This window comes from Columba livia, chromosome 10, assembly GCF_036013475.1.
Source record: "Columba livia isolate bColLiv1 breed racing homer chromosome 10, bColLiv1.pat.W.v2, whole genome shotgun sequence".
NCBI lineage: Eukaryota > Metazoa > Chordata > Aves > Columbiformes > Columbidae > Columba > Columba livia.
In genome coordinates this window covers 9,776,858-9,801,799 of record NC_088611.1, presented here as the reverse complement: position 1 = coordinate 9,801,799, position 24,942 = coordinate 9,776,858, and the positions used below count along the sequence as shown (strand labels likewise).

Here is a 24,942-nt window from a genome sequence, read left to right as displayed (position 1 = left end):
AACATACATGCTGAAGGCAGCATTATTGTGTGGTTTGCTGTTTATATGTGATAGTAGGTTTATTTTTTTCCTACATAATCGGTTTTTTTAATATTATTTTTGTAAAAATTATTCGGAATGAATCATGCCCTTTCTTGGAGAGGGGATGCGATGCAGGGCTGGGGTCGGTCGCGGTGTGGTTGGTTGGTTTGTTGCTGTCTTTTTTGGGTTTTTTGAATTTAAAGCACACTCCTCTTGTTTCCGGCGGGGCGCTGCCCGCTGGGCTCGCGGGTGCCGCCCCGTGGCCCCGGCGGGGCCGCCCCCGGCCGTGCCACGACAGCCCCGGGCGTCCTCCGCGCCCCGCCCCGCCCCTTTAACCTCGCCGGAGCTCGGCTCTTGATTGACGTCGCTGCGCGCCCTATGAGCGAAGGCCGCTCCCGCCTCCCCGTCGGCTCGGCCAGTAGGAGCCGGGCCGGGCGGGCCCGCGCTGGCCGCGGTGCGTGTTTCACTTCCGCCGTTAAAGGAGCCGCGTCGCGGAGGAACGCGGCGGGGGCTGCGCAGCGGGCGGGGGTGCGGGCGGCCCCTTTAAACTATGCGCGCGGCGCCATGCAATGGCGGTCGCTGCTGCTGGGGCTGCTGCTGCTGAGGCTGGGGCTGCAGGTGCTGCTGGGGCTGCTGCCCGTTCTGGCGCCCGGCCTGTGCCTGCGCCGCCGCTTCCCCTTCCCCTTCCCGCCGACACCCGCCGCGCTCGGCCCGCCCGGCGCCGCCGCCGGCCCCGGCTCCGCGCACTGGGGCTCGCTGCTGCGGCAGGGCGGTGGCGGCGGGGCGGGCGGTGACGAGTACGAGCGGCGGTACAGCGGCGCCTTCCCGCCGCAGCTGCGGGCCCGGCTGCGCGACGCCGCTCGCGGGATGTTCGTCTTCGGCTACGACAGCTACATGCAGCACGCCTTCCCGCGGGACGAGCTCGACCCCCTGCACTGCCGCGGCCGCGGGCCCGACCGCCAGGACCCGTGAGTGGCCGGGCTGGGGCGGGGGGCGGTGGCCGGGCCGGGCCGGGCCTGACGCTCGGTGCTTCTCTTCCAGCTCCAACCTCAACATCAACGACGTGCTGGGGAACTACTCGCTGACGCTGATCGACGCGCTGGACACGCTGGCGGTGAGTCCCCGGGGCTGGGGGCGCCTCCCAAGCCTGTCCCGGCCGGGAGGAACTCGGCACAGCGGGTCGGGGGCCTGTGCGGGGCTCTGGTCCCGCCGGCTGTGGTTGCTCCGTTTGCTGGTCCGGAAAGCTCCGGAGCTGCTGCCTCGCCCTGTTCGGTTGAATTTAATCAGGAGGGAAGCTCGGGAGGTTTGTGTTGGCAGCTGGAATGAACAAACTGAATTTCGCAAATTAGTTTAAAGGTATATTAACATAGCTAGGACGTATGGTCGAAGAGTAATTCTCCTGCTAATTAAGCTCCAAAGGCGGTGTCCTAGCAGGGTATAGATATTAATGTCTGTAAGCTTGAGGTCGGTTGGATGAGAGGTTTTGAGAGATGAGAAACTGCAGATGCTGTTGAGCATGCCCGAGTCTGCCTGCTCGGTTGTGTTTGGCCGTGAAACAGGCGCCCGTCACGATTCAGCCGGACCTGGTGTGGGAAAGCAGTCCGAGCTCACTCCTGGGCACGGAGCTTTGTTAGAAGGGCTGTGATACCCCAGGTCTGGGTTGTGAGCTGGCTGGATTGAGGTGTGAGCATCGTCATGAGCCGTCGCCTCGACAGCAGGCAGTGTGCTGGAATGGACTCTGCAGAAAAGACTTATAGGGGAACATTACGATGTAGCACAGCATTGATTTGTTCAGTGTTCTCCTGAAGGACAGGTCTTGCTGGGTTCATCTGCCATGGCGCTTAACAGCACTCATGTTGTCCCTTGCTCTGGGTTCAAACTTATGACCACAGTAGATGTGATATCTGGAATTGGATCCATATTTTTTTAAAAAAACTAGCAGAGCTGAAGAAGAGGGGTGAATGTAGATAGACTTGGGGAGCAGTTGAAGGAAGACAGCAACAGAAAGTTTTAGGCTGGAGAAAGTTATTCCACGGTGTTTTCCAAGGACTTGCCATGAGACAAGTGCTGCTTAGTCTTCATGTGTTAATGTTGTTAATGCAAAAAGTCCTGATGTTTCATGCAGAGCTGCTGATAGAAAGAGAGATCAGTTCTTAATGCGAAGAGAAGGTGAGGTGACATTGTGAAGAACTAATTAAAATTGTAATGAGGTTTAGCAATACAAAGTAAAAGGTCTCATAGTTTCTTCAGTGGAAGTTTATTAAATCCTTCACTTCTGAGGAGAAGGTGGTGCTGGGTGTATATCAGCTAACATCTGGATCATAAGCTAGTGGGGAAGAGTGAGAGTTCATGGGGATGTATCAGGAGAGATTTCCGGAAGAGACAGAGGAAATTTGGGAGATCTTCCCCATGGCTCAGGTGAGATCTCTTTTCTAATACTGTCGTCACTCTGGTGTTCAGAAAGGGTGGATTTGAGCTGGAGTCTGCATGGGTTGCTGAGAGGTAGGTTGGGAGGAGAGTTCATCTTATTCGAGATGACTGAAAGTGCTCTGATTGTTTTGATTGGCCCAGAGGCCCTGGCTGACGTGTAAGTCTGTATGAAGAATGGTGAAAGGAAGGAGGGGGAAGGCTGTACAGCTGCTTCTTGCCAGCTGAAATAGACCGTCATATGCATTTCTGATAAAATTTGAAGGTAATATGAGAAGCAACCCTGCTTTATGTCAGTGGCACCAGTAGCATGGTGTCATGGAGAAGAGCCCCTTTCCTGAACTACCTTATGCATGTTTAGAAACCCCCCTTGTGTTTAATTCTCTCATTTTTGCATCTGGGACAGATTCTTGGCCTTCTGGCATGTGGTCATGGCCCTTCAACGCACAGGATCCATAGTGTGTCTCTCTTCTTGTGGAGTAGGTGGTGTGTGCAAGGACTGTATGTGTGCTTCAAGTTATAAAATACTTCCTGTTGCTACAGTGGAGTTGCAGCTCTGTGGTGAGGAGGTCTGAGCTGTTGAACTGAAAGTGGCAGGAGTGAACAGAACTGAAAGCAGGATGTGAGGAAAACATTGGTTTTAACTGAAACAGCAGTTCAGGCTTGTGCTATGTGGCTGGTGGTGTGTATGCTGGACCATTGCCTTCCTGTCCTCGGTCACCAGTGGCTCAGTGTCCCGTCCATACCTTTTGGAGTCATGTAGCTTCCTTGTTCAAATACAGGACTTCTGGTTCTTAGAGACTCTTGTGTTTTAGAAGCTTTTGGGTGATGAAAGGCCGTTCTGCTCTTCATCCGCTCAGATCTGTGGGAATGCCTTCCCACGAGGTCTGGGTATGGGACAGAGCAGACTGGCTGGTCTAATGATTAAAGAGCCAAGTCGGTTTCCCTGTACACCCAGCCCTATCATGAGCTTAAATGAATGGAAATCTGTGTTTTCCTTCTGTATTCTTGCTTCTTTGCAGCTGGGACTGAATTTACATCTGTCTCTGGATACAGTGGAAGTCAGTTGCTAAGGTGAACCTATAGAAAACTGGCATGAGGGAACTCCTGGGCATCTTGAGTCAAAAGCCCAAAGGGTTGGACTCCCCTGGTCAAATAAATGTCAAATCAGACATAATTGTTCTGCAGGTTGTGTTACCTTTTAAGCTAAATTTAACTCGTAAACTGATAGTTTAAGTAGTTGAAACACTCAGTGTTTCTAGATCTTAAAGAGTTTTTAGACTCCTGCTCTAAGCGATTACCTACAGTGCTGATGTTGGGGATAGAAGAATACATGGGTGCATGGATTAGAAAAACAGACAAAAAATATATCTTTGTGGATTTCCCTGTTTTAACGTACTTTTTAAAAAAATGCACTTTTACATGTCAGTAGAATGAGTAACTTTCTGGAAAGTCATCTCAGCAGGAGCTTGAAGTACTCTGTCCTATATCTAGTTAATATGACTGTTAATCTAAAATGTGAACTTGCCATTCTCTTCCCCAACTCTCTTCTGAAGCAACAATTAGACAAAATAGCTTTATTTTTATGTAAAAGGTAATGGGAAACTCCTCAGAATTCCAGAAGGCGGTGAAGTTGGTGATTGACACAGTTTCATTTGATAAAGACTCAACAGTCCAAGTTTTTGAGGCAACAATCAGGTATGTTGCTCTAAGTTTCTGTCTTTAAAACAGGACCAAGGTTAAAGACTTGGTGTGAATGTATAGACAAACTGAAGTAAAATCGCTGATAAGGATGTCTTTGGTAGGCTTTATTCCATGATTGTTCCTTGAGTAGTTTGTTGTTTAACCTTTTATAAAAATATTCTATCCTTTCGTAATTAAAACAGTTTTAATGAGTCACCCGTGACTTGAAGCAGTGGCACATGGTAGTCTCACCAGTCTGTGGCTGGCTGACTGCTATTTTTCTGTTGTTGCTCCTGCAGCAGAGACTCAGATCTGCACACACCAACCAACCCTGCTGACAGGCTTTCCCTGCTTTGGTTTTCTTCCATGGACCTTCTGCTTGCTTTCACTTTCATTTTAGATGAAAAACAGACATGTCTGTCTTGGACATGAGTTTAAGGCATTGTCTGATATTAAATGGCGGCATTTTCTGAATGTCTTAAACAGTGTATGTTCAATTGCTGCTTAACTTGGCTAAGTTTCTTTTTTTCTTAATATTAAGTGTATGTAACAACCTTACTACTATTTGCTGCAGCAGAAAAGGTGGGACAAAGAGGTCTTCGCTCATAAATAGACTTGTGTTGTAAGGAACTACTGCGTCAGGTAAATTTTGCAGAGCCAGATTTTGGAATTACTGTGGGTGACAAGCAGCCTGCCTTGGAGATGTTTTCACTACTGGTGGGGAAAAAAGTAGATCTCTTTCTGTACAGGCTGTAAGATGCACAAAGTAAACATCGTATTGGTAAGTGCATGGCTGAAGAACAGATTTAAAAACTGAAGATATTTTTCTTTTTCTGTAGAGTTTTGGGGAGCCTGCTTTCTGCCCACATAATAATTACAGATACTAAACAGCCTTTTGGTGACATGACCATTAAGGATTATGACAATGAACTGTTGCATATGGCTCGTGATCTAGCGGTGAGACTGCTTCCAGCCTTTGAGAACACCAAAACTGGAATTCCATACCCTCGGGTAAGTGAGCACATCAGCACAGTGGGGAAATAATCCAAAAGCAGTAATTCATCTGTCCTACAACTCGAGTTCTGTGCCCTGTGTGTGCCCTGATATGTGCACTTGGGGTATTGAACCTGTTCTGAGTTACATTAAAATGGCGTGGGGGGGAACCGCACAAAGTTATGGTGACATTGACATTGTATAATGGACATAAGTTGCTCCTTATGTCTCGTAAATGTTTTCTTTGGGCTGTTTTTTCACTCTGTATATATTGTTCTGTACAGGATAATAGTAATTTGTTTCCATGCTGTTTGGCTGGAACGTGTCCTGCCCTGTGGTTTCTTCCTGTATATCATGTGGCAACAAAGAATGCTGTCATTAAGAAGGTTAACAAGAAATACTGCAAAGGCAAACAGCCTGGGAAAGTGACTTTATTGATGACTTGGTACTAAGACAATTGTGATAAAATAAAACTTTTCTAAAATATTTGTCACACTGGGCTTGGAGTTTGTAATTTTCTTGAATACTGCTTAGTGAGTACTCAAGAATACTGCAGTATCCTTCAATAGTACATCCTCTTGTTTTAAGCAGATGCAGTTCACAGGGAGAAGAATGTCAGTTCTAGTTGAACAACTCTAAACTGTAAAACTAATTAGCACTTGCCTTACTAGTTTTAATTTTGGGGGACTGCAGCATTGATTTTTTTCCTCCAGACCTGTCAGGCTGTAGGAACATAAGCTTTCACTTCTGCTCGGAGTCTGGTGAAGCAGTTGAGGGTGCTGTAACTTCCCTTCAGCATTTTGCTCCGTGGGGAAGTTGAGCAGCATTCACTGAGGAAACTCTTGGTTTCGAGAGCACCAGGTGAGGGGAAGCGGTACTTGCATCACCCTTGGAAGAACCTGAATGTTTGGGAGAAATGATGAAAAAGTGGACTGAAATTTGGAAGGATTAGCAAATATAAGAGTAGCAGAAGTGGTTGCCCACCTTGAGAGCGATGTTATAAATTTGAAAGGTGAATTTCAGGAATCCTTCAGGAAAACTTTTTGACCAAGCAGTGATATGCTGACTTCCTAACTAATACACGTTGCACACTTCATATTCCAAAAACTAATTAAAAGGCTTTATAATGAATACAAGACTGCAGATGAGAGCCCGGCTGCATGAGATGCAGCTGCCTCCTCACTGTTAGCACTCTCTCTGCCCGCTCCACAGGTCAATCTGAAGAAGGGAGTACCTCCAGACGGCAACAATGAAACGTGTACAGCAGGAGCCGGTTCCTTGCTGGTGGAGTTTGGTATCCTGAGCCGGCTGCTCGGCGACTCCACGTTTGAATGGGTGGCCAGGAGAGCTGTAAAAGCGCTCTGGAATCTCAGGAGCAATAACACTGGACTGCTAGGTAATCTCCTCTAAGGTGATGCTGTATTGCCTGGGTCTGTGTTTTAACCTCGCCTGGTCTCCTGTAGCAGAATGCCGTCATGCTGCAGGTTTCTTTCATGTTTGGTAAACTTTGTCAGTTTGCTTTCTCTGTGGCTGTTAAGTTGTGCTGTCCTTGTGTACTCATGGTTTGTGTTGAACAAATGGCACTTCATAATTTCATAAGAAAAATGGGGTATCCAAGTGACTTCTTAAGACACAGATTTCCAAAGACAAATTTTTCGTTGAACTGGGAAATGAAGCTGAAGTTCTTCCATTTGTATCCCCATTAAAATAATTTAGATTGGCAGATGACCAAAAGTACTTAAAGCAACTGTGTGGGTGTGCTAGTTCCTTGGATGAATGCACTATAACACTTTATTTTGATAGTAATCTTTGATCATTCCTCCTTAAGGCATTTTGAAGATGTAATATTTCTAAGTTCTGGTTCTTCATGATTTTTCTCTGATGTACTTGGCAACATTAGACTAAACTCTTTGTCTGTTCTGAAAGGCAATGTTGTGAATATTCAAACTGGTCATTGGGTTGGAAAGCAAAGTGGATTGGGAGCAGGATCAGATTCGTTCTATGAATACCTTCTGAAGTCTTACATCCTCTTTGGTGAAAAGGAAGACTTGGAGATGTTCAATGATGCTTATCGGAACATTCAGAACCACTTAAGAAGAGGGTATGTAGTTTCATATCAGTATCAATTCCTTAAGCAATGACTACTCCAGCAAGATATGAGAGATTGTACAGTGTTTTGTGTCATGCTCTAGAAAATCTGTGTGGTTTTTTTTTCAAAAAAAAAAAGTAATTTTTTTTTGGTAGTCACTGTGGAAGTAAATTTTAACCTTCTCTTCACTCCTTAGTCAACTGATCTGCGTAGCATTATTGGTGCAAAGAAGCTAAACTGGTTACTGTCCATGTTAGTAAATGGTAGGCTGAGAGAAGGCTGCAGAAATGAAAAGGAAATGCATTAAACTGGCTGGTTTAGTACTTATTAAGGTTCAATCTTACGTAGCATGACTATTTGGTAGAGATTCTGCTGACGTAACTTTAGGATATGATGTACATACATTGATGAATTCATTTTTCTGAGAGCATGACTGACATTTTGGTTCTTTTCACAATGGCTTTGAGCCTGGCATGACAAACCTGTGGCTCATTCTTTTTGCTGGTGACAGCGCTGTGAAATGAAACGTGCATTGTGTTCTTCTAAAATAGCGAGTATTTACACATGCCTATTGTTGGCAGTCGAGAAGCTTGCAATGAAGGTGAAGGTGACCCTCCTTTGTATGTTAACGTCAACATGTTCACGGGACAGCTGATGAACACGTGGATTGACTCCTTGCAAGCCTTTTTTCCTGGACTACAGGTAAACTTTCATTCTGATAAACAACACAGTAGAGGGGTGTCAGGCTCATTCTGATCCTAGACTGTGAAATGAGTCTGCACGTCTCTTCTGAGATGGCCCTCAACCTGTGGGTTTACATCTGGCTGCTCTGGTACGACAGTCTTAGAGCAGTTCAGCTTCTGCATCAGCTTAGCAATGTTGGAATGCCTGGTCTGCTCTCTGCTAGATTTGAGATGAAACTTCCAACTTTTCTCATTCAGCCTCAGCATTTGTATACTGTGCCGTGGGGGCTGAACACTGATAGAGCTTTTGATGTGGAGAAATCAATACATAGCTCTTTCTTTTTTTCTTTGTCTTCCCTTATGAGGTGGCTGTTTGTACACAGTGCGGAAAGCAATTTTCTGGCTTGCAGTATTAAGCGTGCATGTTTACGGCTGTTGTTACGCCTAGGTGTTGATAGGAGATGTGGAAGATGCTATTTGTCTACATGCTTTTTATTATGCCATATGGAAACGATATGGAGCTCTCCCAGAAAGATACAACTGGCAATTGCAAGCACCAGACGTTCCGTTCTATCCATTGAGGCCAGAGTTAGTGGAATCCACATATCTCCTTTATCAGGTACTTGACTTTCTTGAGCTTACAGCTTATTTTGGCAAAAGTGATTTCATTCAGGAAGTCACTCTTTCTACCGCTGGCTCCCGGCCTGCTAAAACTGGGTGCCTCTGGATTTGCCTGTTCCTATACATAGGTCTCTATTTAGGCACTGGGTTGTTATGCAATGTAGTTGCTATGTTGTTTGATTAAAAAATATCCTTTTTTGTAAGCCAGGCAAAAATAAGACTGAACCACCTTTTCAAAAATTAGCTGGTGCATTTTTATAAGGTAGAGAGCTGTGACTTCTTGGTAGAAATTGTTGAAATAAATGCAATAGCTTTCCTTGCTATATTCTCTAGACACAGTCTTCAACTGACAGAAGAAGCAGTAAACTAAAATAACTTTCTGGCTGCCAGAAAGCTGTAATGGTTTGAATTTACCACAAGCTTTATTAGCGTTGGCACTAAAGCAAATGTGGGAAGATTGCAGAGAGTAATCTAAGTCATGTTCCTATAAAGACAACTATACTGCAATACAGGAGAATCTGATACTACTAGACCTTTGTTGTGTTATTTTTACAAGATTTTGAAATTGCTGACTAACTCTTGTCTGTCTTCCTTATTTAGGCCACAAAGAACCCATTTTACCTTCATGTCGGAATGGATATTCTGCAAAGTTTGGAAAAATATACAAAAGCAAAGTCAGTCTTCAATGTTCTTTGTCTTCTCTTACTGCTATATACATAGATTTTATTAAGTAAATATTATATAGAATCCAATCTGCCAAATGTAGGTAAACCAAAAAGTCCAACCCTCCATGAAAGCCACAAGTGATGATTTATTAATTGAGGAATTATTTTTTTCTCATCTGAAAATGAAATCATAGTCCAGTGACAACTTCAGAATTTTATAACTACCTTTCAAAATGCATAGTTGATGATCAGTTGCTAAAAACTGGTAAAATTAGTAGCCTTTTTTTTCCATGGATCCTGCAAGAATATGTTTAACCTCATGGGCCAATGGTTTGACTAAACTGAAGGGAAGGTCTGTAGGATTAATGCTGTTGCATCTCAGCTTTCAATGAATCCTGACTGAGTATCTGAACTTCTTGCAAGACTCAGAGGAAAGATAGCAAATTCTTATTCAACTATTGGTATTTCCTAATTTTGTAGACAAGTCTCTACTAACCGTAAGACAGTATAAAACAGTACCATTCTGCGGTTAAGTGGGATTCAGATGTAATTCTTTCAGTCAGCCCCCTACACAAGTGCACTGTGTGACAGTTTGCAGCTTTGTTATTTGTTAAGTGTTGGTGGGAGGGAAGAGTAGGTAGCTTGGGAAGAAACCTTTGCACAAGATCAGGTGCCCAGACCTGGCTTTCTCACGTGCTCAGTATGGAGAAATTGCCTGTTTTGTGCGAGGTGCCTTGAGAACGTTTTGCCTCTTTGAGAGACTCTTAATAAATCTGCACGCTGGAATAGATTAACCACAAGGTCAACGATTAGAGTCTCATTAGAATCCCAGAAACCAATAATCAGTGCTTACTTCTAAAAAAGACTTGTGTCATTTTACTGTCACCTCTAGTGACAATTGGAATGGTCTGAAGTTATGGAATATCTAGGGAGCACTTCAAGATCAGAATGTGTGGGAACTAAACCCAAACTAATCTTAAATCTTGCAGGTGTGGCTATGCCACGTTACACCACGTTGTTGAGAAGACAAAGGAAGATCGAATGGAGAGCTTTTTTCTCAGTGAAACATGTAAATATTTGTACCTGGTACGTACATGTTCTTCATTTCAAACATGGCACAGTGAGGAGGCAAGACATTGTTAATTAGAAACTGTGCTGGGCTCTGGGGAAGAGAAGCGTTCAGGTGTCAGTGTATCAGGGAATGTGCTGCTCTTCTTCCCTTGACCCTACCCTAATCTTGGAGGTGTGGGCAGCTGCTGGCTGGAGAGCCGGCAGCTCCATTGGGTTGAGCTGGAAAGGACAGGGAGCAGGACTGAAGGAGGCTACTGCTGAGCCCTGAGCTGAATCACTGCTCATAGGCATTTTGTCTGCCTCGTAGCAGCCTTTGATTTCTCCCCATTGGGCTTTGGCAGTCACAGCGTTTGAGCCAGCACTGCTTAAGCTACTGTTCGCAATCTCCTCTAGTGCAGAAAAATGAATAAACCCGTGACTGGATGGGAACAGGAGATGCCAGCCTAGGAGTGCCTGCATAGTGCAGCATAGAAAAATAAGGGCGGTTTAAATCATGTGAGATGTTTTTCTTTTGCACTCCCCTTTTAACTGTTAAAATAAATCCCTTGCATTAAAACTATTTATTTCTGTTTGCTCTAACAGTAGTTGCCATGTAGCACTAAAAGGTTTGCTTTGTGTGATCCTTCAAATGCATGAGTGCATATTGCTTGTGGGACATGAAGAATGTTGCACACATGCTATAGCTGTCTCTCCCATCTCTTGTTTAGTTGTTTGATGAAGAGAATCCACTGCATAAATCTGGAAATAAGTATATGTTTACTACTGAGGGACATATTGTGTCTGTGGACGAACGTTTTCGTAACTCACTGTGGCAAGACATCCTCCCTGGAGAAGGGGACAGCACAGGAAAAATTAAACCTAACGAATTAAAGGCAGTCAACTTCAGTTCTAACGTAAGGAATATACAGAGTGTTCCTGGTTGTGTTGCTGGAGAAGGGATGTATGTTGAACTGGGTTAGGTGATAGGAAGCCATTTGGAAGTGTTTCCTTTCTAAATGTCAAATATCTGAGAAGCTCCCTTATGAAAAACACTTTCAGTAGTGGAACGAATGGGTTAGGGTAACTGGAGAGTGATGATGTTGAAGGTGAAACTTGCCCCCTTTTAAGCAGCAATTAGTTTCTTCTTTGTTAATTTATTTCCAATTATTTTTCCCTTCCCTTTTGCCCTTAAAATCTTCTAGTGTTGCTCTGATGGGGAAAAAAGAGAAAAGCAGAGAGTTATTTAAACTGAGCTTTTTTTTTCCTCTGAATGGTTTTGTGGCACGTACACGTACAGGTGACCTTTCTTAGCTAGGCATCAGCTGAGTACAGAGCTGGGGATCCAGTGCCTATCACCAACCAGAACAGATACATTTTTAATACAGAGCAACTTTTTAAAATCTCTGCTAGTAGGTTCTAGCATGGTTCCTTTCCTTCTCCCTGCAGTCCTGCAGAAAAAGAGCATTATTTTAGAAGACATTCACAGTTGTCGTAGTGGTGGAAGTCTCAGTTGCATAACAGGCTGCAGTAGTTTGGTGTGTATTCGGGAGTTTGCAGCCTGCACGGAGGAAACACGTGCTGCTCATTTATGTGGTTTGTGCTGTAGGTTTGCAAAGAGTGAGGGAGGGTCGGGACCAAAAGTGCGGTTGGGTACAACTTTCTGTACTGGGAGGAAGCCTGAGGTTACTGATGCTGAAACGCCGGAGGGAATGGGATTGCCTGGTTTTGTATTTGAGTTCTTAAAAATATTCTCATTCTTTTAACAGTGTAACAGAGTTCCTGATGAGAGGAGATACTTACTGCCATTGAAGAGCATCTACATGAGACAGATTGATCAAATGGTGGGCTTGGTCTGAATGGTTCTTCAGAGTATCTTCTATCGTATGTCAGGAGGAGCATGAGATTTGGCTGTAGACATTCCTTGCCTCTTCAGCTACACACCTGCATATGCTGAGTCACCTGGGTATCCCCCAGACTTGCTAGTTTTAAATTATGGACATGAAGAGAAATCAGATTCTCGTATGAGTTTGGTCTCCTGAACTGTGGTATCTCCATGTGCCACCTGAATAGAGATTTCTTGTTTTAAGACTTCCTATGAAAAATGTTCTTGCAAATGAAGGCTGAATATACTTAAAAAAAGAAAAAAAAAAAGACAATTGGCATGTGCCACTTAGCTACCTCTCTGTAGCTGCAACAAATGTCCCTTTACAAAAGGGTCTAGTATTTAATTTGAAATAATCTTGGGATTGGGGAAGGAATGGGAAAGTGCAATTCTTTATGCCAAGTTTAATCAGTGAATTATTCTGACTAGCAATACACGACCTTAAGTACTACTCAGGTAGGAACCCACTGGTAATGGGTTTTGCTGAAACAAAAACGCTGTATCTAGAATAGTATCTTGAAAAGATAACTCCTGATCATATAAGAAGCTATCAGTATAGTCATGATGTCCCTCATAAACGCAGTTGTATAGAACTGCACGGTCACAAGACCCTGTGCCTGCAGAAACCAGTAATAAAGCAAATCAGGTGCCTTTTTTTGTAGGGTAGTAGGGGGTGGGGAAGGGGAAATTGCAAAGCTACTCAGCTGTCCAAGCTGCTAACTTTATATAGCTTAGCTGAGTTCCAAAAGTTTTGTTGTTTGCCATATATCTAGTGCCTTTTCAGAAGAGATGCTGCTAAGAACTGGCATAACAGTACATGAAGAACAAACTATTTCACATTCCTGACAGCATTAATATGTTAGTGCCTTACGTATTCTTCACTGGCAGGGAAAACTGAGCTTGCTTGGGAAGGTGGTTAAAGTATTTCTGCTTAGCTGCTTACAAAGTACAGTGAATCCCAAAGTAACTTAAAAAATAACTCACGTACGAGATGACTTTCTTTAAGATACTGGAGGAATATCCTCTGTTGTGCCCATCCTAAATAATATTTCTGGGCTGGATTTATGCTGTGTCAGTGTAGTGAGTAACAGGGCTGGCTTTGCATCATGGTGGGGATGGAGTTAGCAGCAGCCTGGCCCTGCAGCGGGCTCACCTCCCTCTGCACCGGACGGGTTGGTGCACGCTGTGCTGACAGGGTGGTGGCTGCAGTGCCAGGCGGTGCTGACTGTCACACTATACAGAACCCGTGAACTGGGCCTCCTGGGTGCACTGCGGAATGGTGAGAACCTGCTGGTGCTTCATCCCACCATCTTGAAACGCAGCTTGGATGTGTTTGGGAAATAACTGTCTGTGAACTTCTAGGAAGAAGCAGTTAAATTCAGGCAGGACTGTTGAGGGATGAAAACAAACCAAGGCCAAAACAACCTATTCTAAATATAACAGGGTTTTTTTAAGTGTCTTCCCATTGCTTACATACTTTTTACTTTTGACTACAGTTGAAGTAGTTGAATGTTACTGTTGGTTTAATTATTTTTAAGTTAAGGCTTAAATATAAAGGCAAACTTGATCTGCTGTATTTTCACCTTCTTATGACAACATCGGTTTTCATAAACCATATGTTGCAACTCAAAACATTTCTAATAAATATGAAGTTAGTGCCGAAGAGGTTGTTGTTAGAATCTTTTAGTATACAGATGTATCTCAGGGACTTCATTGTAGAATCTTCTATTCCATGATAGATGGATCTTGTATTAAGCCAAAACAATAATAATCCTGTCTTCTTAGTTTTATTGTGTGTGTTTTAAGGGGAGGAGGGTTGAAGTGGGGAGAGGGAAATATGTTAAGATTTCCCAAAACATTGCAATAGAGTCAGTTGCCTTGATGTTGGAGGCAGGTGGCAATTCCAACTCCTGTAGAATTGGCTTTGCAAACCTATTACTGGAATGTCTTAACTACCTGTTTCAAAGCAGAACATGAATTCAGGGTGTTATGATCCAAAGAGGTATTGAGAAAGGTTCAAGATAAAGCTTCTTAACCAGTAGACATTGCCTGGGCATGCAGGTTTACTTCAGTTTGTAAACATGTCAAGAAGAGCAGGAGTAAAGGGGTGATTTCTGCCATACAAGGGAAAGGAAAAGTATCTGGGCTTTCTGAAATGCTGCATCTGGGCCAGATGATAGTTCTGAAATGAGAAGTGCTGGGTAGCATGGAAGCCACACGCAGCATTCCACAAGCACCCATTTAAAATCATGGCGTAGCAGGTGCCGGGATGAGTGTTACCCGAGGTGTGTTTCTGGCTGCTTCTGGTGAGGATTTTTTCCCCAATGTGGAGTATACTGTGCGATATATTCGTTGGGATTGCCTCAGTGTTTTGTGCCTCTAAAGCACCTGAACCTGGCAATGGTTCCAGCCCAGTGTTATGCACAGAAATCTGTTTCAGAGTTTTTCTCAGAGAATTACAGAACTATAATGAAGTTGCACATTCTAGTTGTCAAGCACACAGGACTAAACAACAACTAGTGTGATATGTTTTTCTACACCTCAGCTGCAAGTCACTTGAGTGTGTTTACAATCCTTCTCGCCGGTCTTCCCTTGTATTCCCACAGTCAGCTTTCCATCGGAACAGTTTTTGTCTTCAAAGAGCCTGGTGCTGACTACGTGGTAAAAGACTTTGTGTTCTTTAAGGAGCCAGCTTTTCTTCCTCTTTGTTTTAAAAATGCTTTGATACGTTTTTAGTCTGTAATGACAGGGCACATGTTATGCACTAAAATTAAAACTTTTGTATAAGTCAATGATATCAAAATGAAATTGATAACTGCTGGAATAACTTGCTGAAACAGACTTTTGTATTCCTTGGTATAATGTGCAATATCAAATTTTCCTAATTAAAAATTCAATGTATGCTTAATTGTTGTTTTTCCATGAAGTATTTAATTGGGGATGGGAAATTGTTAAGAGGGCCAAATACTCATTCATGAAGTGTCCTAAATTTTCAAAACTGAGCTTAAATTTTACAGATCTGCCTCAAAAAATAGTGCGTTTGACCACTTTTGTGTGTGTGTTTCTTACAGCATAGTTCTTGTAAGGCCATTGTGAAGCCTGCAGGTGATCTCCCAAATGCAGGGAAAAGATGAATTTGCGTGTGCATACCTGATCTTTGCCATTCACCTGACATGAAAGCTCCAGCAGTTGAGGGTGACCTGAGAGTAGGGGTGAGTAAAGGAAAACAAACCTCAAGTCTGTGTTCAGGCAGGTTTGTGGCTCTTATTCAGGTTCTCTGTGACTTGGCCCATCTGAAGAGCTCAAGACCTCTGACTTCAGTGTCAAAAATGCCTGATCAGTTCTCTAGTTCTGTTCTAGGTGTCTGTGGCAGTCGTCTTGTGTGTGAAGAATGTGAATCCCTGTGTGCCACAAAGAGGGTAGGATGGGAGTTCACTTTTTTATGAGCCAGCTTTAGTCATGAACTGTTGCTGCTAAGAGCATTGCTGATGTTACAGCGAATACCACGTTACTCTACTTTCTTAGAGGTCAGGCACACTGCTGGGTAGTTTGGGGAGGCTGGAAAAGTCTGCCTCAGCCAGAACTTAACAGTTCTTTCTTTCCAAAGGTAACTTGGCTCTGTCTTTGCCTTAGACCTGGTGAGCTTGGGAATGCATAATTGAGGTGTGCAAGAAATAGCTTTTATTTTCTCTGGGGAAACCGGGACTTCTCAAGCATATCTTTGCAATAACACACAAAATAAGTTCATGGTTTGGAGAAGGGATTACTCTCTGAGAGGTTTTTTTTGCCAGCTTAATCTGTCTTCGTTAGTAGATATGAGATGCCTTCTTATGCATGCTGGATTTTCATCTAGTGAGAACAAGGGACAGCTCTTTACTGTGGGAAAACAGAAAACCCACCCTGTCTCCAAAAAGCCTTGTTTTTTTCCCCCATCCTCCTTTCATTTTCCCTGCTTACTGATTCAAGGGACAACCTGTGCTGAAAGCAGTGATTGGATGTGGAATGAAGAAATGAAGTGTGGCAGCATCAAGCTGTTGGTCTTGTGAGCAGGTGGGAAGTTCTGACCTACCTGATAGCACTTTCTCCATGAAGAACTTAGTGCAGGTGGGAATTCTGCACGGAGAACCTTGCTGGGCTCTTTCCAGCCTATGGATAACTGCACTGGGAAACAGCTCATGCTGTGTGTAAAAGCAGATACGAGAAAACAAGCTGGCTGACCTTCACTTAGTGTGCTGGCTTTTTTTGTTTGGTTTTTGTTCTGTTTTGTTTTTTCTGGATTTGTTTTCTCTGTGATTGATGTTAACTCTTCTGTTCTTTTCTGGTTTGTAGTCCTGAGTTTTGACCATTGAAGCTGACAGGGCAGTTTCTGTTGTCTGTCTTTATCATCTTCCAAGTTACAAGGAAGTATCTATCAAACATTATAATTGGATTTTTGTAATGTTTTTAGGGTTCCTCTAGATTTTTTGGTGATGAGATTTACGCTACTTTTGCTGAGTTTGGATGTCTAGATGTCAGTTCTGAAGTAGCCTTAAGTGGCCTGAAAGCCTGACTGTGGGGAAAGAGCCCAAGCTCCCATGTTTTCACTGTGGTTGGACCTTTCCTAGTGGTGTCACTTCCCTGAGCAACTACTTGCTGTCTTTGCTTATCTTGTCTTGCTTCCTTATCTGCTCTCAGAGTGCTGGTTGGTCAATGTGTTACAGCTCTGAAGTGGGACTGAGAATTTTGACTGCAGTTTCTTGTAAATCCACATTTAAGAAAATACCTCAGGAAAGATTCTACTCATCTTTGGTTTTCTGGCAGATTTATATGTGATGAAAGATCTGAAACCCAAAAGTGTGCATGGGAACTCAATTTATTTTTTCTGGGTTATAATGCCTCAGGCTAACCCAGTATTACAGCTGAAAGAAGTGACTATTGGTAGCTATGGACAAAGCTCTTTGGCTTGGGCGCCTGTGGGTGGATTTGGTGGCAAAGCTGTAGGTCTGATCTGCTTCCACCAGAGACCACTCTTGTGCCACCGTTTGAAGGTTTCCATAGCAGCAAGTCAAAAACACTGTCTTGAAGGTGGAATGTTGGAAAATGTGGGTTTTTCAGCTTTGGTGAGCACCAGCTCTTCAGGGAGAGCCGCGAAGTGTTGAGGGAAGAGGAGCACGAGACGTGTCCCAGCCGCACGGCTCCCTCGCTGTGCTGCTCCCCGCGTGGGCAGGAAAACCATCTCCTGAGATGTTCACCGTGGTCCTTGCATGGATCAGTTTTCTTCATCGTGTAGGGGTAGTGCTGGTCGTCTGGCATTATATGGTTTTGTCAAGGAGCTGCGTTTCATTAACTTCAGAGGAAATGCAAAACTTTTTTTTCAAATAAAGGTTGCCTTTTCTTCCTCTTTTACAGAGGAGATTGATTTTTAAATCAGCCTTCAGGAGGAAAAATGAAAAGGAGTTTTTAAACAAGCATTTTTAATAGAAAAAACATCCCCTTGCTCTCATATGCTGCTTAATGAAAAAACAAATTATGCAGTAGCTACAGATTATTTGCTGTTATTATTGTTGTGAAATGGTTGCTCCCCCTTCCCTTTTGCTTCCATACCCGCAGCTGAGTGCAGCGCTGATACACCACAGCAGTGCCTGGGTATGCGTTTTATGCACATCAACAGGCTTTTTGCCATTTTAATCTGCTGTCATTAAGCAGTGCGGTACTCTTATGAATAATTAATCCATAATTCAGTGAAGGAAAAGTCAGATCCAACAGAGTTTGGGGCTGGCTTTTGTTTGTGGGGGTTTTGTTTTGGTTTGTTTGTTTTCCCTCCTTACTTTTTCCTGCCTCCTGCAGTCTGGGTGTCCTTCTGCTCCTCGGCCCCTTTCTTGGTGCCTGAAAAGAGTTTCAGTTTCCAGCTCTGCAGCTGCTTTTCCTTCCTGTGTTGTATGAGTTATTGCATATTTATTTTGATTTTGGGGCCTTTCATCAGTTGCATTCTAAGTATCAACTGCAGCTTAAAACAGGAGTGGTTTGTTTTCTTGGGAGGTAAGTAAAGAGGCTTTAGGGATAAGCTGATGCCTTTCGACATGCAAAAGCACTTCTGCTCCTTTTATGTTCCTGGTGCTGATGGGGAGAGGATCTCCGTTGGAATTTGGAGAAAATGTCATTGTGACCTGTTACATTTCACTCAAACTTTGACAAAAGACTAGGAATTTGCTTCAGTTTTGCAGCTCCCAGGCTGTTGTAGCAATCATCTTGCAACTATAATTACAATGTGTCATTTATCTTTGGTTCTCAGATTCTCCACCGTAATTTCCTGGAGGGATAACTCAAAGGATAGCGAATGCATGGTTATGAAAGCTGCATTGCCTTGTGATAACAGTAAAAATGAAGGTAAATTAAACAAAAATCATATTAGGGCACATTATACTGAAATGGAGCAGTGTTCACCTGCGGTTTGGGGTGGGAACATGCATGTCCTGGTTTGCTGGAGCAGCAGCGGGATCCCCTCCGAAATCCCTGGCTCCTGCACTGTGGAGCTGTCACTGCCCTGGAGATCTGTTGGGACCTGAGGAGGGAGAGGTAATCTGGGGCTGGAACTCAGTGTGGGGCTGGGGGGATATATGTGTATAAAATTGTGGTTCATCAGTAAGGCAGCATTCGATAACGCTACTCTACCCTGGATTCTTGCGGTATGTGCAAATCCTGGTTTGTAAGAATCACAAGGTTGAACTCAGTGAACGCAATCCTGATCAGCTGTGCAGCAGGCGCTGAGCGGGGTCTGTAAAGAGCTTCTGAACCCAGCTCTGTGAAAGCTTTGAAAAACGAAAATTGCTCAAAAGAAAAGAGGTAGAAAAAGGAAAGATAGAAGGGGAAGAGAAGGGTGAAAATGAGCTTTGGTGTTTTTCCCTGTGCAGGCTGCACCTGTGGCAGTGCTGCTGCGGGCTGTCCCAGGGCAGTGCTGTCACCCGCTGTCACCCAGTGCACAGGACAGTGCCCTAACGCTTTGGCTCCAAGCAGGGTGCGGGCTGCACCTTGCACCCAGTCATTGGGGAGGCTCCTGTTTCTCAGAGGAGTCAGATACGCTGATTCTTGCTTTAAATGGTGCGTATAGCCATTATAAAGCTGTGCATTGCTGTGCAAAGGCAGCTGTTTGGGAAACGTGGTGCCACGTAAGCCAGTAAGTGTGCTCATAGGGAGCGGCTTTCCCTGCTACGGCCAGAGCACCGCATCACCCTGTGAGGGAGCTGAGCTCCTAGGTGTGATTTCAGAGCAAATAACAACTTGTGCTTTAACAGTCAAGGTGACAGCAAGTGCTGTGAGATGACACAAATAGTCTGATATATGTAACTCAGAAGATATCAAAAGGATTTCTTCCTTTTGCCTAAATGAGCAGTGAACTTCACATAATATTGACTTTAAAAGTTTTTTTTTAATTGAGCATAAATAAATATCTGATATTACTTTTTGTTTTATTCTGCTGGTTTTGTGCTGATCATGCATAAAAACCCAAAACAGGGTTGAGAACCATAATGACCAATATACCCTAACGTTCTCTTCCATTAAAGACCATGAAGAAATGTGGTGATTCACATGAAACATGGGATTTCTGCTAGTATTTTCCTATCTCTATGCATAGATTTAATCCCAGAACTACTAAAAAAACCCAAAACCCTCCAGAACTGTCAGTCCTGTTTCCTGCAAGTTGAAGGTATTAAAAAATCCTGGGATTATAGGTCAGCACAAAGCTGGACTTGCCATGTGGGATGTCTGTATGTGAAACAAAGCACCTTCCATCAGGGCCCTGTCAAGATTTCCTGATAGAAATCGGTGCAATTAACTTACACACAGCCATGGCTTCACGTCTCGAAAGATAAAATCTACAGTGCTGTAAATCACAGTGGAAATTTCACACTGTGCTTCCTAAGCAGAGTGTGTGCAGTATATAGCTGTCATTTCCTCATTTAACCATCATTAAAATTATTTTGGCTGGAATCAGCGGTATGTGAAAGGAGAACTTGTCACTAAGATTGAACTGGAACCCCGGTGTTTTATACAAATTAATTGAGCTGAGAACGTTCAAAGGAAACAAAGACATAATTAACAACTTTTCAACAACAATATCTTGAATGAAAAAAATCTCAAATCCATCACAAAATGTATTTCAAAGTTTATGTGACTAAGAAAGGATTTATGTGTAGTGTTATAGCATTGATACAAAGTGTAGAAATAGAACATATTGCACAGTAAAGCAAAAGGTTATCAAGCAAAGAATGGATTGTGATTGAAGTACCTGAGTGGCTGCAGTTTTTAACTGTTTTCTCTCTGCATTCTTACTAGCAAAGGAAAGAAAACCTCATGGTACTGTACTGTAATACACAGTGATTGTCAAAATACAGAAGAGTCAAGTCATATTTCTTACAAATATCCTATCAATCTTCCCTATCAAATGCTGGGGAAGAGTAAATCTTGCATAAAAATAACAGTATTTAATCTCTGGTAATGAGATTAGAATATTAATTATGTAACACTAATATGTAGCATCAAGTTTGGATTTTTTTTTTAAATGGAATTACTAATGATCACCCAATGGACCAGTCTTTCTTCTGAAGGATATATAGTCTAGTTTTCCTAAAAGTATGTTTTCACGTAGTTTATAATAAAACACTGTAAAAACAAAGATTACCATTTAACGTTTCATTCTTGTCAGGGAAGCATCTCCTGCAAAATACTTACAAATGAGCCTCTTACTTCTCGTCTTGACTGAAGCGCATTATGCAGAAATCTGACAACTGTTCAGTACAATTTGCAAGCTGCAGAGAATTCAAAATAGTCTTCGATGTCTAGACAGAAATTCCCTGTGCAGCAGGGAGTTTGGGTACATTCTCTGCATTTTATGTTGTGTTTAATTAAGACATGGCAAGCATCTCTGGATTATCCTTTGATAGCTAGAAGCTTTTGCTCCAGGTTAATAAACCTGACTTTTTTTCCCCTCTCTCCCTTTTTTTCCCCTTCATAAAAATCCAATAGTCTGCCAAATCTTTTATTACTCTTCATGAAGGAGTCTTGTTTCGGATGGAGATGTCATATCAGCACTGATGCATTCTTCAGCTTCGTGCATGGTAACTGTCCCATGTGAACTGACTAGGCTCTACTGTACAGCAGAGAATCCTGTGTAACAAAATTAATATCTCACAGCAGGTATAAAGTAAATAACTGATGTGAGGACTGCAGAAACTGTCCTCACAAGAAATCCGTTAGTATGCATTTGAACGTACGCTAATGAAAGCTAATGAAACCAAACCCTTAGCAAGAAATAGCAGAAAATAATAGTCTAATAATTGAAACAGTAATGATGATTATTTGTACTTGCCATCAAAGATGCATGATTATCATAAAGCAAGGGAAATGGTAGTAAATCAAACACTAATACAGTAAAACTCTATTATACTTGAAAAATTCAAAATATCATCTTAAACTCTATAAAGAGGCCAAAAGAGACACTGGATAAAAAAGGGATAAAGTGAAGTCCTCTGCTGTACCAAAAATGGATCAAGCCACTGAATTTTTCCAAGCAAGCACTTGATCAAATGTTATGCAGATGCCTTTCTCCCCTTCTTTATTTTTCTTCTGTATACATATACTTTTTAAGCGCAACTTATCTTAAGAAGAAAATGTCCATAAATCGTTAAAAACACCTAAAACCAACTATATCAATTGAATAGGGAATGTTCATCAGACCTTAGACAAATCATCATGCAGAGGATATACCAGGAGAAAGCACTGGAGCAATCAGAGTTAAACCAGCTGCAGAAATATAAAAGGAAATAATAGCTTTAGCAAATGAATGCTAGTAATTATATTTCCATCACTCCATATTATATTGTTTGTCTTCTTGGGATAAGATGTAACTTTTTCGGAATCTGCACCATTCTGATTTCTAGAATTTAGGCATAACAACTATTCAGAAGCAGCCCTGAGTTCATGTTGTAATGGATCACGTCCGAAAAGTGAAAGGTACATCCTGAGCTTCTGGTACGTTTTGTGTTCAATGTTTAAAACCAAATTTGTAGGGATATTAGTGTAAACTTAGAGTTGCATAGCTGCCTCAACTCGAGAAGTGAGGGAAAGTATGAAGGTGCTTATTTCTGTACAGGAAATAAATGGAGCTATGTAGTGCCATAAAAATAATTGATATAACGATAATAAACAGGAAAATAATTGACATAACAATAATGAACAAACATCCTGAATAGTAGCATTAGTTAGAAATTGTGTGACTTTGAGAAATCAGCTATGAGTTGATTTGTACCTTCAAATGAAACAGTGGAAGGATAAACAAGAGAGGAGATGATTGTCATTTATCTTGCTTTAAGATAAATATATTTGTTTATATAAATGGTTATCCTATGTATCTATTTATTGTAAACTGGGAAGTGTTACTAAAGGAGAACACACCTTCTTCTATGACATGAATTTATCACAGGACGACAGCATGTAAAAAATTATTTTTTCTTCAAAACTGTTCATGTTTTGTATGCTTTTCCCAGTTGTTTCTGATTAAGGGTCCTATAGAAATGTCACATATGTTAAAATAAACAGTGAGGGCATAGTAACTACAAATATTACACTTTATTGTAACATGACTTAGGAAAAAATTGTTAATACACCACTGTGTTATTAAAGGAATATGTGATTATTTTGTGTATGTTGTTAAGATGATCAGCCACGATCACAGCACTTTTGTGTGATAAGAGCAACACATCCACTGGCCGCACACAGATACAACCAAGAGGACATCTCTACAACCGTTTCCGAGATGCTTTTATATCTTTGCTAATCTGATTAGGAAAAATCTGACTAGAATATCAGCAGACTGAATATAAAGATATTTGTACTGAGGAATAAAAGAGTGGGACTTCCTAACAAATTCTCTCATCTGCCCTGTTTCTCTGTAAGCAAAGCCATTTGCGCAGGCATTTCCATATTCTCTCGTCCTTCAAGTTTTCAGAACAAAGCTCTTTAATGATGACTTGCTTCTCAAACCAAGTTGGACTTGAACTTGGATGTATTTCAAAATAATTTTAGTAAACCTCAAGAAATGCTACCTGCTTAATATTGTCATTTTCATATGTGCTTTAGAATTTCTGAAAATGCAAATTTATTTAGAGGTAATCCTTATCAGCCTTCGTAGAGAATGTTCATTGTATCTGGCAATAATTGTTTTGCAGAAAACTGAGAAAACAGCCTGGATCTCTTGCATGGTTTATGATTCAATCCCACTTCATGACTAAGCTTTGCCAACTGTTTTGCTTCTACCATGAAATCTTTCTATATATATGGGGGTGTGTGTATACACACACACACATATATTAAATGTATATATATATGGGGTTGTTCTTGTAAGTATACATACAAAAGTGTATATAAGTATATACTGTATTTCTTTTCATTCTGAAAGCTTCATACTGTTGAATTAGATAAGCTTAAATAGAAGCATTGGGACACTAGTAATTCAGGATATTCCTTTCAAACAGGCAAAGGAGCTTTATTAAGAAAAGGAGATTAAAATGTTGTGCCAAAGCTTTCAAAAACATTCTGCACTTTGAAGAAAAATACACTTATCTGGCTACTACAAGATGAAACTGAACTTGTGATGACAAGCGTGACAACAAATTGTCATGTTTCTTACTGTAGCTAAAGTCAGTCTGGTCTTCCTTCTGCAGTGATTTTTCTATTCTCCTACAACGCAATGTACGTCTGATAGAGTTACTGAATTATATTCTAGAACAAATGAAATCTGCCAGCAAATATTCCAGTATCTACAAGAAACTGCTTCATACATGCACAATTCTTTACAGGTTATAAAAAAAAAATGTGAGTTTCTGAAAGGGTGCTGTATAATTTTGTGTCATACCTAATGTTTTTAATTGAGTATGCTTTTACAACATATGGGAATTCACAAGCATATGTTATTGGATCATAGTAGTAAGAATGAACCAAATTATGTCACTTTTATGCACACTAAATAGAAAATAAATTGGGTTTAATGGGATTATTGCCAGACCAACAGAAGTTTCTAAGGAGCGTCAGTAGAGTTGCAAAGGAAGAGGCTGCAATACTGACACAGTAATGACTATTTCTATTTCTAACGGTGCTGACAAATATTTTCCCTGAAATTGTGCATGATTGTTCTTAGCCAAGTGTGTGCGTGTGCTTTTTGACTTGCATTTAGGGAGTTAAAACACAGAGCTAGATGGATGTTGTGCTACTTCTATACTGTCAGAAATGCCCAAATTGAATGTTCAAAGCTAGTCTGTGAAACAGCCATATGGCCAGGAGCTGAAACGCATTAATTGCTATTCCAGAATAATTGGTTGTAACCTTTTCCCTCCCTACTTTGCTTTTCCATTTGCAAAATAGGGCAGTATTATTAAGCCATTTGATACGATCTTTCTTCAAATATGTTAGATTATGCTCTAAGTGGCATCTCACTTTCAAAGCATGTACATTGCTCTTGTCGCCAGTAACACAGAAAAAGGGAGTTTCATCTTATCTCTATGGCTACATGGCATTATGCAACAGGACTTTTGGAAAATTGTAAGAGGTGGACTTTTTTTCATTTTTGTTTTCTATTTTATCAAGGTAAATAAATCCTTTTGTTCTGTCCTGGGGGAAGCAAAATACTGACAATAATGGTTTCAGAAAGGCTACATGGTTCTTTGTGTGTATGATATATAACATTTCATACATTTATGAAACATTTAACTAACTGGCAACTTGAAGTACTGAAGCTTTGCACAAAAGCTGTTTGGAAAGGGTTCCTTACCCAGGCTTTGCTATACACACATTGCC

General features: G+C 42.0%; 1 protein-coding gene across 1 annotated transcript; it reads left to right on the top strand.

Moving 5' to 3' along the window:
- Nucleotides 1–477: 477 nt before the first annotated feature.
- EDEM1 (ER degradation enhancing alpha-mannosidase like protein 1) lies at nucleotides 478–15,022 on the top strand. Its single transcript, XM_065074547.1, has 12 exons — nucleotides 478–989; nucleotides 1,063–1,135; nucleotides 4,043–4,146; nucleotides 4,971–5,142; nucleotides 6,337–6,520; nucleotides 7,051–7,225; nucleotides 7,795–7,915; nucleotides 8,345–8,515; nucleotides 9,118–9,191; nucleotides 10,172–10,268; nucleotides 10,961–11,146; nucleotides 11,999–15,022. The coding sequence occupies exons 1-12, from the start codon at nucleotides 586–588 to the stop codon at nucleotides 12,086–12,088; spliced, it is 1,851 nt and encodes a 616-aa protein (XP_064930619.1). The 5' UTR covers nucleotides 478–585; the 3' UTR covers nucleotides 12,089–15,022.
- Nucleotides 15,023–24,942: the final 9,920 nt, after the last annotated feature.

Excerpts from the sequence above, each read along its gene's own strand:
- EDEM1 (XM_065074547.1), top strand. The coding sequence starts at position 586 with ATGCAATGGCGGTCGCTGCTGCTGGGGCTGCTGCTGCTGAGGCTGGGG. Across the intron at positions 7,226-7,794 it reads CAGAACCACTTAAGAAGAGG|TCGAGAAGCTTGCAATGAAG; the intron begins GTATGTAGTTTC and ends TATTGTTGGCAG. Across the intron at positions 11,147-11,998 it reads CAGTCAACTTCAGTTCTAAC|TGTAACAGAGTTCCTGATGA; the intron begins GTAAGGAATATA and ends TTCTTTTAACAG.